The 17,099-nt window shown below is 30.9% G+C and overlaps 2 protein-coding genes across 2 annotated transcripts in view; both read left to right on the top strand.

Moving 5' to 3' along the window:
- The window catches only part of LOC145318273 (uncharacterized), a 31,637-nt gene extending 22,138 nt beyond the window's left edge, over positions 1 to 9,499 (top strand). The window contains exons 3-6 of the mRNA XM_080159588.1: positions 665 to 716; positions 4,327 to 4,363; positions 6,198 to 6,279; positions 9,259 to 9,499. Coding sequence (XP_080015714.1) covers positions 665 to 716; positions 4,327 to 4,363; positions 6,198 to 6,279; positions 9,259 to 9,400 — 313 coding nt within the window. The 3' untranslated portion in view covers positions 9,401 to 9,499. The remainder of the gene's footprint in view (positions 1 to 664; positions 717 to 4,326; positions 4,364 to 6,197; positions 6,280 to 9,258) is intronic.
- The window catches only part of LOC145315406 (uncharacterized), a 37,854-nt gene continuing 30,172 nt past the window's right edge, over positions 9,418 to 17,099 (top strand). The window contains exons 1-5 of the mRNA XM_080155387.1: positions 9,418 to 9,440; positions 11,290 to 11,427; positions 14,851 to 14,943; positions 15,542 to 15,616; positions 16,095 to 16,209. Coding sequence (XP_080011513.1) covers positions 9,418 to 9,440; positions 11,290 to 11,427; positions 14,851 to 14,943; positions 15,542 to 15,616; positions 16,095 to 16,209 — 444 coding nt within the window. The remainder of the gene's footprint in view (positions 9,441 to 11,289; positions 11,428 to 14,850; positions 14,944 to 15,541; positions 15,617 to 16,094; positions 16,210 to 17,099) is intronic.

The following is a 17,099-nucleotide window of genomic DNA, read 5'->3' as shown; positions in this document are numbered from 1 at the left end:
TGAGAACTTTTTTGAAGGCAATTTTACCCCACTTATAGTTATCAGAATTTAATGATTAATGGCTTATTCTCTTCGTTTTTTATAACCATTTATAGAACATCAAAAAAATATTTCAGTTTTTATTCAAAAAGTACAGTAAAATCAAAAAATCAAAACCTAGGTGACAACATCTAAAAATGGTTTTAGCGCATTTTTCTCATGCTCAAATCTTCTACCCTTCGCAAGAATGGCTGCAAAACGCTTCAAAGTTTAGATACATACTTAAAAATTGATACAGATACTTTTGGGGACATGTACTAGAACATGTTAAAGTTTGAAGGCCATATCTCAACCAGGGAGGGAGTACTGGCCCCCCCAAAGTGGACTACTGAAAATCCAATTTTTTCTTGCAAAGGGTAGAAGATTTGAGCTTAAGAAAAATGCGCCAAAACCTTTTTTAGATGTTGACACCTAAGTTTTGAATTTTTGATTTTACTGTACTTTTTAAATAAAAACTGAAATATTTTTTTGATGTTCTATAAATGGTTATAAAAAACAAAGAAAATAAGCCGTTAATCACTAAATTCTGATAACTATAAGTGGGGTAAAATTGCCTTCAAAAAAGTTCTCATAAAAAAACACACAAAAGTTTTGAAGCACTACTGTAATATTAATTATATTTCAGATATGCCCAGGCGGCACAAATATTCTTTGAAAAAGCTACTTCTGATGAAAAGGTATGAATACATACTTATATAAAAATAGCAGGATGTATGTGAGTCTGTCTGTCTGTTTGTACCGAAGGATATTGCTAACTGCCAGGCTGATATGGTTCTCCTTTACAGTGTAGCTTCTCGTAGGCCCTAGGAAGCTTTATAACTATTTATGGGGATGGTATTACCAAACTCACAAGAAGAATATTGACACTAGAAAAAATGCCCCAAACCACCATTTTTTTTACTTTTTCTTTTTGTCAATATGTTCGCCCTATTTTATACAGTTGATCACACCCCCCAAAATTTTTTTTTTTAATTTAAAAAAAAACATGCATGAAATAAAAATTTATTCATCGCATCGTATTATAAACAGCTTTCTGCAGATATTAGTTTAATGATTTTTATTTTAATCTTTGTGGAAAATTGTCCGTAATAAACGATGCTATATATGATTTTTCAGTATTGCTGAACACCGTTTCCAATAAAGCGGGTATTATTCGGTTTCGAAGCCATATTAGAAAACCATTTCATAAAATTTATTTGAGAGTTTTACATTTGTCAAAATAAATGTAAATACGTTTTGTCAAATGGAATTTAAATTTGGTCTTTTAAACAATTTCACATCAGTCTTTATTTGATTCAAGACAATTTAAAAACAAATAAATCTTTGGAAGGTATTCAGCATATATTTATCAAATGCTTTGCTAAAATCCAGGGATCTAATGGGATAAAGCAAAGGCAGATAATTTGATGTACATTCCCAAAGATGATACACTAAATTACCCCTTCTGTAGATTGAAATTAGTTGTTAAAACGTTTAAACACTGAATTTGATGAGCCAACCAATCAAAATTCACTAAGGTCCCAAAAGGTGATAAGCCAACGAATGAGAAAACATTTTTATAAAACTTTTGGGATAAGTGTAAAAAACAGACCATTGTCACCTCTCTCTGGATAAAATCACAAAAGTTCAGAAACAGTAACCATGGTCTTAATTATTTTCTTGGAGCTAATGGTGGACTAAAAAAAAGCTTGTAAATATTTAAATTGTACTTTATCACTGCTGAGGGGTCTTGATGAGTTTAAATAGAATATGTCTTAATTTTTTTAGAAGTAGTGTGATTTAAATTTTCGATGTTTGATAAATAAACTACTTTTGGAATGAAAGTTTATTGTATCAACAACAATAAAGTGTGTAAAATGTTCTTATGCTCGTAGTTATATAAAGCAAATCTTTGTTATTAAACAAGATTTATTTCCTTCGGCTTTTCAAATAGTTTTTGCATGGATTAATTTTATTGATAGATAATGAAAAAGTAATTAATTCAAAAAGGATCCAAAATAAATAGATCTAAAAATTAAACAAAATATGTTAAATTTTCTACTAAATGATTATTCTATCAAAAACTGAAAGAGAGAAAAAGTAAAAGAACCATACACACCTCCGAGCATGCAAAAAACTAAATCTATTTAACGACCATAATGAAGTTTTATCTACAATACAAAGTAGAATGATGTCTGTCCGTCTGTTTGTCTGTCTGTTTGTCTTTCTGTGTGTCTGTCTGTCCGTCAGTCTGTCCCTTAAGATATCGGTAACCACTGAACCGATCGGATTCTACTCTCCAGGAAATATACCTACTATACTGGTCCTACTGGTACATGGAAACAGACAATCTGCAACTTCATATCAGAAAATGCTGTATATAAATAAATATCCCCCAATAAAGTAAAATAGTTACATACATAATATTGTCCCCTCAACAAGAACAAATATTACTTTAAGTAGCGTAGCATCTATTACAAGGATTTAGTTAAAATAAGTTTTAACAATTTGATTACATTATAAAACAATTTTGAAAGATCTAATAATAAGAAAGCAAGTTGAAGAGAAATGAAGCTCTCTTGAGCACACCTCCCCCCAGGGGTTAAGAACACAAACCCCCCACTAATTTTCATTTGTACAGGAGGAGAAGTGTTATCAGTGTTTAACCAGTGAAAGACCCAATTTTGAATCCCTAGGGACAAAGCTTCCCGAGTTAATAGTAAAGTCTATATAGCCTATTATTATTTTTACAGACAGATGAACATATATTCTTTATGTAAAGTATCTGCGATACTAATAAGCAGATGGGATATGACTTGTAATTGATAAATTACCTATCAAGGCTGGCGAGACATTATTTTTGGGTTCTCCTCATTTATTTACTATTTTTGAACAGCTTTGTATTATGTACTTCGAACACTGTCCAAACTCTCGGGGTATTAGGTTAAGTAACACTAATCAGACAACCAACTCTTTGTTTGCACGACCTTTCCCAACTGTGCATGGTAATGGGCCAATGCATTCTTAAATGTAACGCACCTGACACAGCAGCAGCAGGAACCATTTTTAACGTCTTCAGAAATATGACGTGTTAAGCCAAGATTCGAATCTATCCCCTCCCCGACGACAAGCGGATGTTCTACGTGTTGAACCATGGTCGCGGGTTTAACCTAACCGATTTCGGTTTCGTATTTCTTAATTTTTATAAACTGGTCATATAGTATAGATAATACAAGACGACCAGTTGTAAGCCCACCGTTTATACACATACAACAAACATGATAACAATAATAGTATATAAAACCCTAATATACAATATATAACAGCGAAGCCTCTCTTTGATATGAGAATTGAGAACGTTGCCGTTTCTATAACTAGTGGAAGTTTTTTGCCAAAATTGTTTGTATTGATGTAATTTCGACAGTATTTTGCTAAATGTTGTATGTATACTGACAAATATACATCTAATACTGTCCAAAATTATCAAATTTACATACATCTAAACTTTTTAATGTGTCATAAATACTTCCTGTACACTTTTTCTAGACTTTATATATTTAATAACTTAATGTCAGATTCATAAGTCATACATTTTAAAGGTCTCTTTGGGAAATTTTGCTTTATGGATGCATGAGAAGGGGTGGTCAGATGAATTGAAAACCAAGTATATATTCTTCAAATAGAAATCTGTAATACATTTTTTTGGCATCGTATTCTAAACAGCTTTAGTTGAATAAAAAAAAACTTATATTAAACTTTTAATGATTTTATTTTATTTTCATCAAAATTGTCTATTGTGCGTCTGAATAATATTTTCATAGCTCAGAACCTGTCCTAATCCAGCGGATATTTTTCGGTTTCGAAGCCATACTGGAAAAGATTTGTTGGTAGAGACACCATGGATACAACTATCCTTGGTGTGAGCCCTGGGACACTCTTCCTGGAATTTATTGAAATTCCTTAAAACAGTATCTACACATCTACACATCATAGATCAAAATATTAGAAATTACATTAGAAATAAATTATATAAGATAAAAAACATTAGTTAGTACAATAAAAAATGAGCGTGTTTTGGGCAAAGGCATTCCCTCTACCCTAACAATTAATGTCGCACACCTGACATTGCAGCAATAGTTACCATATTTAAAGTCTTCAGTTATGACGTGGTGTTAATCGGTTAAGTCAAAAAAGAGTTCAGTGTAATTCTCTGAAAAGTGCATAACCAACCAATAATTATGTCCTGGTAATCAGCTTTCTATAGATTCTTTTTTCTCTGGTTTAAACTGATCCCCAATATATTTTCAGGGAATTTCTTGGGCTGATATTCTGGATTTTTACATAGGTAACATTTTCAATTATTTAACTCCAAAAGTTACAAATAGTTTCACTTATAAATATTCTACAACCAGAATTGTTTAGTAGCGATTGAAGCAATGCTATAACTCATATTATCCGTCTGTTCGCACGGTTATTAAAGAACTTAAATTCTTGGCTACTATGAAAGTCAGATGACTAGATGTTTTTTATTGATTTTTATCCAACCAATTAGCAGTGTAGAATATTTTCTATCCGTCGCGTCGGTCTCTAAGATGTACAAGTGCAGCACTTTTTATATTTCGGACCGTCGGTAATGCTACAAGGGGACATTGGATTTTCATTGGTAATTTGCAATTTATTCTGCTCTATTAAATAAATATTGATGAAATTCAATTTTTTATTTTCTGTTTATTTAGCATCTACTCTTTAACCTATTTTGTCCGTCAGTGTCTGTATTTGTTATTGTACTTCATTTCAAATATTTTATATTCATTTTTAAAAATAATCACTGCGTTATATATAGTTTCATTCATTAGGCATAAGAAGCAGGGCTCGGCAGCCGCGCGTCAGGTGCGTGTAAGACTCAGTGAAATCGTCATTTTATAACTTTAAATTCAGCTGAATGTCTAAATATGTTCCTAGGCAGACAACCCATCTTTTTAGATTTTATTTTTATGTACACAAGCGGATTTAAACTTGAGGTGGATGCACGGCTGCTGAGCCCTGATTAGAAGACCAATCCTTATTATAAAACAAACTTTGAAAAATATATAAGATAAAACAAGCTCTAGCTTGTTATAGATTTATTTAAGCTTATTTAGGCTTATTTAGAGATTAATAAATTGTCTTTAGATAGAGTAGAAATTCTATTATTTCTATCAAGAGCCACCTTCACCAGTGTTTTTACAATTCAGCTATTTACAAAATATATTAATTTGGATTTCATTTAATTTTTTATCACTTTATGGACCAACCAATCAAAAAGTTCTTTTTTTGTTTTAAGCTTACGAATGAAAGATCGTGCTTTTAAAACTTTATGTGGCAGAATGATTTATTATCCAATCACCCCTCCCTCCCATCTTAATCAACCCTCCTTATACCTAGTTTTAAACCAAATAGCAAATTTAAATACAATTAAAGGACTGAATCTGATTTTATTTGTTAAGTCAAAAAAAGGTTGTTAGATGTAGAGTTCTGTAAAATTATTTTTATATTTAAATCAACATATAACCTTCAAGGGACTACAGAACATCTGCCAAGGATTATTTGTAGAGTAGCTCTGCTAATAAAATAATATAATTTATATGCAACATTGTAAGAACAGTAGAATGCTTCCCGGTGCCAAATTTTGGTTTATATAGTATTGGAAAAACAATAAGAAAAGAGAAAATCTTACTCAAATCAGAATCACAACATTCTTTCTTTTTTTTGTGCAAATATTTAATAGTTTATACATGCGATCTCTTACAAATGATTAAATGCCCCTAGAGGCATCTAGGGACACTTGAAGATATAGGGAGTTGGGGAAGTCGACCCTTCATTTTCAATTTCACTTATTTTTCAAATATTTTTAGTTAGGTGGGTATTTTTTCCAAGGGCAATATTCCTTGGAGGGTGGTGGTAACCTCCCTCAAAATAGTTGTGAAACTTCCCTGGATTTATAAGAGATCCTTCTGTACATGTACAGACAAAAAAACCTTAATACTGGGACGTCCTTGACTATACTAATATAATTATTATATCAGGTCTAGAAAAAGAGTGGGAGGATAAACTAAATATGAATCCTCTAGTACATGATACTAGTATCTAATTAACTATAGAGTTGCTACACTATAATAATATAATTATAATTATATCAGGTCTAGAGAAAGAGTGGGAGGATAAACTAAATATGAATCCTCTAGTACATGATGCTGATTTCAGAGCTGCACAACATTCAAGGTTCAATATTTTTTTAACATCTGAAGATGCTCTGTGAGTATCCTCAGCTGGTTCTTTAAATCATTTAGTCCTGCCCATTGCCACTGTAGATGCCACTGCAATTGCTGCCAATGAAACGTGGATCTTGAAATCAAATGAGCAGTGATGACAAGGACATAACAAGGATGACAACTTCAATAAGTAGGGAAGAATATAAATAATTAGAAATATGATTGAATGATAAGAAACAGACATACACACATAGGAAATTAGTGGATTGTTGTTGGTCAGAGACTTATTCTCAAGATTACATCCTTCAATGAAAGATAATTTTATCACAATTCCCTTAATTCATTAAAGACGGATCAAAGGATAAAGTTGGTTATTATAGAGAAGATCCTCTTAGGTTAGGAAAATCTTCTTAATAAATTTCAGATTTTTATCTTCTATAGAAGCCAAGCAAATTCCATTTTATTCATAGAAATACCGAAAGGCTGCTAATCCAAGAGATTTATTTATATACATGAGACTTATTTAAATGGGTAATCTTCATTAAAGGATTTATTAATCTATCGTAATGACAGCCAAGAAAACCTCGTTTCTTAAAAAAACTTTTTAGTCGGACATACAGACATATAAAAGTACATTTGTAATTATAGAGTAACTGCACTTATGATATACAGCCAAAAGAACTCTTTTTTAATAGTTAATTGTTATTCTTCAGTTTTTTTAAACAAAATTATGATTAAAACAAAATAAATAAGTTTAACAATATCTGAAGTTTTATGAAAATATTTAAACTATTTTATGTAACTTTTAGAGGAAATGTATCTTGTTTTTATTTTAGCTAACGTGGTTAAATTATGCATTATTAGTTGTTGATAATGCATAACAAAACACTTTAAGAGATGCTTTGCTCATAAAAAGAATGAAAGTTTGTTCTAATATATAATTTAAAGTCTGAAAATATTAGCAAAGTTTAGACAATGTTTTATTTATATTTTCTTTTAAACTGTTTTCATCTTTAGTGTTTAGATTTCCCTAGGGATCCAAAATTTATTATGTAAATAAAACAAAAAGTTTAAATATTTTAATTTTGTATTGTAAGTTGTGATTTTTAAAGAAAAGTGATTATTCTTATAATAAAGTAACATGATCTCTGTCTATCTTTTTGTTTGTCTATCTGTCAGTAACGAAGGATCTCGCTATTCATAGAACCGATATGGTTCTCCCTTACAGTGTAGCTTCTCAAAGGTCCTGGGAAGGTTTATTGCTATTATGGGGGAGGGTACCACCACCCTCCCAAGAGAAATCGTCAAAAATGAAAAGTATAAAGCGCTGTCTAGCGGATATTTTATGGTAAACATCTTAATATAGATTGAAGAAAATATTTACGTGCCTCTAGAGGCGTAGCCGCTAGTGGAAAATAAATCAAAATTAATTTAAATAATCTTTAACACGTTGAATTCAATTTCTAACGGATAGTTAAATTTTTAAACAAATTGGCTTCAATATTGAATAATTTAGCACTAAAGTATTTCTTTGTTTCTCATATATATGGTATATATTGGCCTGAAAGAAATACTGAAGCAAAGTTTGTACCCTAGTCTTTACAATAGATAATCATATAGATACACATTTTATTCTATTTGTGAAAACAGCTTTTAAAACAGTTAATAACAGAAAAATGCTGTTTAACAAGAAATTTAAAAAAAACATATGGAAATATATTTCTAATTCTAGACTTAAAGGTTAAGCATGTAGCTGGTCTCTTGATTAGAAGGCTCTGCAAGGGTAAAAGAAAGCCAATATCTGTATATACTAACTATTCAAATAGTTTAACCTCTAATTACTTTTTTATCAACACTTGTTTTTGTTTTAAATGGCTTATTCAGTTCTTTGAGCAACTACTTTAATAAGTTTTTTTTTGTATTTCTACTCCCATATTTAATAGTCTATTTATTTATCTGAGCATCTTCTCTAGTATATAATTTTTTTATCCCCTATCTATTAGTAAGCTTTTGCTGTCAAGCAACTGGAGATTTAAACTCTTTGAGGATCTAGTATATTACATTTATTGTATTCCCCCGAGCAATCTGATTAAAAAGAAATAAGAGCCCAGGGTTTCTCCAGGCGATAAAGTTAAATTTTATTCTTCCTTCCTCAAATAATTCTCTTTGTCTCTCTCTTTTTCTTTCTCTCTTTTTCTCCTTTCTCTCACTTTCTCTTTCTTTTTCTTGTCACCCCAAAAATTCTTTAATTTGTTTTAGTTATTGGTATTTAAATACCATTCCGTCTGGATAAAAAAGAAAAAGGAAAGTCTTCGAATTGTTTATTTTGTCTGTTTTAAAACTTTCAGCATTTTAAAAATTTTAAATTTTGTAAAGACTAACAATTATAGGCGTACAGACTTGTATGCATACGTATAGAAAAGCTTTGACACCTAAATGATAGGGCCCCGTAGGGTAGCTATGTGTACATCAAATAATTATTCAGGAGGGAAACTATAGTGAAGATTATACCTGTATCTACTGGTAGTAGCTATGTGTACATTATATAATTATTTAGGAGGGAAACTATAGTGAAGATTATACTTGTATCTACTGGTAGCAGCTATGTGTACATTATATAATTATTCAGGAGGGAAACTATAGTGAAGATTATACCTGTATCTACTGGTAGCAGCTATGTGTACATCATATAATTATTCAGGAGGGAAACTATAGTGAAGATTATACCTGTATCTACTGGTAGCAGCTATGTGTACATCATATAATTATTCAGGAGGGAAACTATAGTGAAGATTATACCTGTATCTACTGGTAGCAGCTATGTGTACATCATATAATTATTCAGGAGGGAAACTATAGTGAAGATTATACCTGTATCTACTGGTAGCAGCTATGTGTACATCATATAATTATTCAGGAGGGAAACTATAGTGAAGATTATACCTGTATCTACTGGTAGCAGCTATGTGTACATCATATAATTATTCAGGAGGGAAACTATAGTGAAGATTATACCTGTATCTACTGGTAGCAGCTATGTGTACATAATGGTGAGCAAGTTTGGTAAGGTTGGCATCTATGATGATAAACACAGGAAAGGTTTCATTTCAGTTAAACACACTTGCCACTAGTGATAATCGCGAGTAACATGCCCCAAATAACTAGCTTCAGGTACACTCTTTCATGCGCCTGGCATTAAATTTCCTTTGGTAGAAATAGAAACTTTCAACCAAACTTTCAACTATCAGACTAATTATACTTTTCGGACCTTTATTTTAGGATAAATTCACTGAGTGAAAAAGTCTTTGATACTTCCCAGATTTGAATAGTCCTGCAGGGGTATATTTCTATGGAGTGTTTTTAATGTGGGAGTGGGGGGGGAAATCACCACTCCACCTTGGACGTCTTTGGGAGGGGAAAGGTGGGGGGGGGGGAGTAACTTCCGCCCCACTTGAAAAATAACGTTTAAACCAAATATTCCTATCAAGTGTCTGGTTTCTAGAACAATTGCCAATTAATTCATTAATAGTTCAAACTTTCAATTCAATCAAAATTATATTAGATAAGTACTAATCAAAATTGATACAAAGTTAGAGGAAATAAGACTTATTCTCAACGGTACAATAATGAAGAGTATCTATGCTGGTTTTGGAAAAAAAACCTAGAAAGTAAAGATTATAAAATGTGTATGTAAAGTTTGGAGTCGTCTCGTATACAACTTAGGAACAAACTTTTCACTTCATATACATTAAGGAATAAAGATTTTCATTTAATATAATATTTCACTTAAATTGAATATATGCAGTTTCTACTGTGTATATAATAAGGGATAAAGATTTTCTATGTAGGATTATCAGATATCTTAACCTAAAAGGAATAAAATTTTGTACATTAAGAAAAAATTTCATTATAAAACTAACTTTATAATTAATATAATGATTTTTAAATGAAATAAGTCTCCTATTGATATCTATTATTTTAATTGCCATGCAAATAACCCTTCTATAAATTTTTAAGGCTAAAATAAAATAGAAAAATGCAAAAATTCACCTGCGCTTGATTTAAATTAATTTAACCTACCCCTAGAGTAGGGAAAAAAATAAATTTAGCCTACAACCATTTGAAACTTAAATATGTAAATAAAATATCCTAAACCAATTTTAAACTTTTTGATTACCAACCTTTATTCCTCAATATAAATATACATAGATGGAAAATTTAATTCCAATTTTAGTTAGAGAAATATATGTCCGGGTTAATCTGAATAAATATTTTCCCTAATTCTAACATTATTACTTTTCAAAAATATTACATAAACATAATAGAAATAACAGCTTACATATGTAGCAAAGCTTATGAATATAAAACAAATAGAATAGCCAAGAAAGATAAAAATGTGAACATAACATAATGGGTTGTAGAAAAGATTCTAAATTTATGTGAATCTTCACACAAAATTTCATAGAAGCAGATTATAAAGCATAATAAAAAATGACGTCATACAATACAATCGACCAATGATAGGCCAGTATACATTTTACCAGTAGTCAATATAAATGTATACAGGTTATCATATGCCATTTGCATTGTATGGCTTAATTTTTTATTAGGCACGGACATTTGTAATGTTAGATTAGATTTGCTACTAAAAGCTTTATTTAACTTAATTCTTTACTAATGAGTAAAAGATTTTAAAATCTATTAGATATAATGAAAACTTGCAGTTTATGGAGAAAGGACTGTAAGTTATATAACCACGTATATAATTCCTTATCTTAAAAAAGTTTAGTGTACTTTTATTGAATTTTGAATAGTTAGTTCAAACTAGTTGTGTCCACTCTTTTCAATCAACTATTTTTATCTGCAGAAATGGTAATTTTGTCCTTATAATTTGGGACATATATCAATTCAACGTTCATTGTCTTATCTCGTAAGACCCCTGGGTTTATGACAATGTTACACAATGAAAGTCCGAAAAATAATGTAAACTATTGACCATAACCTTGAAATGTAACTGTAGACTGCAGAGAAAGTATGAGATTGATATTGACACAGACCCGGACTCTGACCTGGATGTTGGAGCTTCAGATCCTGGCTGGATCACGGATGCTATCTGGATGGAAAACTCTAAACACATGGTTTATACCTCATCATTACGGTATGTTTAAAAATGTTATCGTAAAATAGAGATCTCATAATTAAATATTTGCAAAGATCAATTTTCCAATTTTAAGTTCGATATTTTTCTGTAGAGAAGTTTTAATTTTTAGATTTTTTCTTAAAAACACAAGTAAAATCATATGCTTTGTTTTTATTAATTAAATACTCACATAAAAATTCATCATTGATGTGAAGATGGTTTATAATAAATTTTCCTTAAGTTTAAAAAAAAACAATTTAACCAAGAGCTTTCAAACCAAATTTCCGGGGGAAAATCAATTACTTTTGTGTAATTCGTTTGTGGGTGATTTGTGTGTTTGTGGGTGTTTGTCTGTGTTTGTGGGTGTATGTCTCTGTTGTGTGGGTGTGTGTGTTTGTGGGTGCGATTTTTTTTGCTAGAAGGTGTTCAATGCCAAGGACCTGCAATGGATGGGCGAATTTGTGTGTTGGAAGTTTTTGTGTAGGTGTTTGTGTGGGGATGTGTGGCTGTTTGTGTGTGATGGTGGGTGCAAGCGTCTAACTAATCCATCTTTTCTGTCATTTTAAACTTTTTTTTTGTTGGTTGCATCTGTTGGTGTCGTCCCCCCTCCCTCCCTCTCCTCCTTTCAGGTTCAATGTTCAGTTTGGACAAGAACAAAAAATGCAAGAAACGGAAAAAAATTAAAAATAACTTTATGCCACACTTATGTGGAATTAAAAAAATAATTTGGATCTTTCGTACCAAAGAAAGATTTGAACAATTTAAGTTTGGATTATTTTAAATTTATGGAGTAGGATCTAGTAAATGCAGTATGACTTGGCTGGCTCTTCTTTAGAGCATTCTATATGAAGAGGGGGGGGGGGGGAGATATTGAAAATAGGGGAACAATATGGATTAGTGCAACAATATTTTAGAATATGTTCAGATGCATACTACTCAGGACTAATACTTAAATATTTAGAATATGTTCAGATGCATACTACTCAGGACCAATACTTAAATATTTAGAATATGTTCAGATGCATACTACTCAGGACCAATACTTAAATATTTAGAATATGTTCAGATCCATACTACTCAGGACCAATACTTAAATATTTAGAATATGTTCAGATCCATACTACTCAGGACCAATACTTAAATATTTAGAATATGTTCATATGCATACTACTCAGGACCAATACTTAAATATTTAGAATATGTTCAGATGCATACTACTCAGGACTAATACTTAAATATTTAGAATATGTTCAGATGCATACTACTCAGGACCAATACTTAAATATTTGGAACATGTTCAGATGCATACTACTCAGGACTAATACTTAAATATTTAGAATATGTTCAGATGCATACTGCTCAGGACCAATACTTAAATATTTAGAATATGTTCAGATGCATACTACTCAGGACCAATACTTAAATATTTAGAATATGTTCAGATGCATACTACTCAGGACTAATACTTAAATATTTAGAATATGTTCAGATCCATACTAGTCAGGACCAATACTTAAATATTTAGAATATGTTCAGATGCATACTACTCAGGACTAATACTTAAATATTTAGAATATGTTCAGATGCATACTAGTCAGGACCAATACTTAAATATTTTAAAATATGTTCAGATGCATACTACTCAAGGCCTATATAAGGCTAATACCTAAAAAAGACCCAAATAAAGTATACCATCAATACATTTTTAGATTTAGGTCTTTTGTAACACGGCCCAATTTAATTTTTTTGCCTTTTTGTTTGTAAATATTTGAAACTGGATGTTGTTTAAGAATCAACTTCTGAAAGTGTCACAGTCTTTCTCTTTCACTCACTTTTTTTTTCTTCCTCTTTCTCCATACTTGTCTATCTATCTATTCATTTTTAATGCTATTTATCTATTCATTCATCCATCTATACGAATCAATCCATTTATCTTTTTAACAATCCATCCATTTATTTTTCTAAACATCTATCTATAACATTTATCTAATAATTTCATACTAGCGGCTTCGCCCCTAGCCTCTAGGGTTTTTTTTCCCTAAAGGTTCAGGGGAGAATCAAAAAATTTTTTTTTACATTTTTATTAGATATTTTCTGTATTTTATAACTTTTTACAACTCTTTATAATTTTTTCTCTTTTTAAATGTTTTTAAGATTTTTTTTGCCATTAGCCTTTTATGGGCTTCGCCCCTACAGGAGAAGGAAAGTTTCACAATCTTTTTGAATTTGAAAAACAAAGTTTAAAAGAAGTAAAGAAATTTAAAATAAAGAAAAAAATTAAAAAATATAAAAAAGTAAAAAAGATATAAAAAAATTAAAAAAATATATAAAATTATATAAAAACATAAAAAACATTAAAATTAGAAAAAAATAAAATTTTGGGGGGGGGAATCTTTATTTTTTGGGGGGTTGGAGAAAATAGCTTAAAACCACCACAGGACCAATATGTTTATACCCTGAAGAGTAGAATCCAATCGGTTTAGTGGTTACCGAGATCTTAAGCTTCAGACGGACGGACGGACAGACGGATGGACAGACATCATTCTACTTTGTATTATAGGATAGTTTTTTTTTCGATCTAACATCTGTACTACCACAAATTAATTTATCTCTCAAAGTATTTATTTATTCATCTATCAATCTAGTCATCCGCCTATCCATCGATTCATTTATCTGTCAATCCATCCATCGTTTGAAACATGGATAGATTCAATTTATTTAATTATATTCATCTATTATATCACTATCCAACCAGCAATGTAAATAACCAAATACCAATTATTTTACTAATTCATCCATACATCTATCTATTCTTCTATCAAACTATCTATCTTGTTTTTGAGCGAATATAATGTATGTGACATGATATATATTGAATGCATATTACAACAAAATATTTTCTTCAAAGGTCAGGTCTCTCAGTTTATTTCTTCACAATGAATATTTAAAAATTGTACTTGCAGTTGTATAAAAATAACAAAAAAATTTTTCTCTATTGTTTTAGCAATTTAAATGATCTTTATAGGCAGATAGTCAAGTATTCCTATGCTTTTTATACTAAATTCTTTCAACTCAAATCATATAAAATAGTTACCCTATTATGAGAAGTAACAAATGCAATATTTTAGTCACTTTGAATTTAACAAAACCTTTGATGTTCATATTCTTATATTTGTTCATTGCTTTAATTGATTATCAACTATTACCATTTTGGTGAGAAAGTAACTCTACAACTCTGATTTGCCTGACTGTTCAACAAACAAACCGTCCTATTGTAAAAGTAAATGATTAGGTTTTGCAATTTTTAAAAAGATAAATTCAAAAATAACTTACAATTTGTAGACTTAATATCAAATTGTAAATTTGTAAAGATTGTAAATTTTGAAATTCAAGAAAAATATCGTCGTGAATATAAATATGTTTTTGTTGTTGTAAATCCAGGACCATGCATTTCTTTGACGCCTCAGCATCTGTACATTATGAGGAATACAGAGGATTTGGGCTCAGAAATATTCCTACTTGTCTATTCTACTGGTGAGTAGAATTATTATTTGTAGCAAAGCTGCTCCACAAGTTTTATTTAAACATTTTAACTCTTTTGCAAATATGACCAATGATGTTCTTCAGTTCTACTGTATTGTAGTTTATTGTTTGTGTCTTAAGCTATAATCTAAATTGTCATTGCTGCGTTACTAATATACCATATTAACATAGCTTTAGTACATCAATTCTATTATACACAGCATTCTGCGGATAGTAAAATGAAAAGTTAAGTAAGGTTTATTCAAGTTGAACCCAAGGGGTCGAAGGACAAAGACCAAATTGCTACAAAATTGTCAAAAAGGATCCATGTGACGTCATAAAAATGAGGTAGATGAGAGGAGAAAAACCCTAAAAAAGAGATGGATAATCCCTCATTTTTATGACGTCACAAGGATGATTTCTGACACAACTTTGCAGCAATTTGATCTTTGTTGGCCGAAGGCTGGTATTAATATTTTCAAATTGTCAATAAAACAATACAATACGTTATTTTTCAGTGTGGATCAGAACTGGTATTATTCCAAGGGAATATTAATCGGTTTCGAACCCTCACTGGAAATAGATTATTGTACTGCTTGTTGTTATTAAGGTATGATATAGAAGATGAAGATGGACCATCACTAATGCTTTTTGGTGATGATGGGGGTGGTCTCTCTATAATTAGGTAATAAAGCATGTGGACTCTATCTTACATTTATAAAAGGGTGTGGACATTATCCAGTTCAAGCTTTAGTAAAAGGAATTTTTTTTTAAAATTTATTATTTTTTAGTAATGAAAGACATTGAATTTGTAATTAGCAGCAGTAGCAATACTTTAATTTGTAGTTTTTTAGGATTCATTCTTTATTACCATGCATTTTATTGCGATGGTTAATTTTCAACAATTCAATGAAGCTGTCTATAGTGCCCTTAGAAAATGGGGATAGATGTCACTGCTTTTGGCCCACCTATTCTACTGTCAGGAAATACCCTATATCCCATCTATTTTCTAGGGGGTTTCTTTCCCCCTTTCCTTTCTCTTTTTCTCTACTATGACGTCAATAAAATAGGTAGGCCAGAAGCTGTGATATCTATCCTCATTTTCCTAGGACACTAGACACAGCTCCAAATTTAATTCAAGAATGACAAAATACAATTTTTAGATTTTCTCAGCCCCCCAACTCACTGTTCAAGAAGGATGAAGTGGACAGTGTACAAACTATTTTCTGGCAGAGGATGGATATACATGCAGAGTTTGCTACCATACAGTATATACAGGTAGGCAGATGGACAGATAATATTCTAGCAAAGGATGGATATACATGCAGAGTTTGCTACCATACAGTATATACAGATAGACAGATGGACAGATAATATTCTAGCAAAGGATGGATATACATGCAGAGTTTGCTACCATACAGTATATACAGATAGACAGATGGACAGATAATATTCTAGCAAAGGATGGATATACATGCAGAGTTTGCTACCATACAGTAAATACAGGTAGACAGATAACAGGTACATAACAGGACTGTACTAACTATATTTATATATTTCTAGAACCTACATGGAGATGGTGTTAGTAGTATAAGATATCTAGCACATAACAGGACTGTACTAACTATATTTATATAATTCTAGAACCTACATGCAGATGGTGTTAGTAGTATAAGATATCTAGCACATAACAGGACTGTACTAACTATATTTATATATTTCTAGAACCTACATGCAGATGGTGTTAGTAGTATAAGATATCTAGCACATAACAGGACTGTACTAACTATATTTATATATTTCTAGAACCTACATGGAGATGGTGTTAGTGGTATAAGATATCTAGCACATAACAGGACTGTACTAACTATATTTATATATTTCTAGAACCTACATGGAGATGGTGTTAGTGGTATAAGATATCTAGCACATAACAGGACTGTTAAAACTATATATATATTTCTAGAACCTACATGGAGATGGTGTTAGTGGTATAAGATATCTAGCACATAACAGGACTGTACTAACTATATTTATATATTTCTAGAACCTACATGGAGATGGTGTTAGTGGTATAAGATATCTAGCACATAACAGGACTGTACTAACTATATTTATATATTTCTAGAACCTACATGGAGATGGTGTTAGTGGTATAAGATATCTAG

Source organism: Acartia tonsa, chromosome 4, assembly GCF_053477335.1.
Source record: "Acartia tonsa isolate MP-2025a chromosome 4, ASM5347733v1, whole genome shotgun sequence".
Taxonomy (NCBI): Eukaryota; Metazoa; Arthropoda; class Copepoda; order Calanoida; family Acartiidae; genus Acartia; species Acartia tonsa.
The sequence above is the reverse complement of the archived record's forward strand: the minus strand, read 5'-3'. Positions and strand labels throughout refer to the sequence as shown.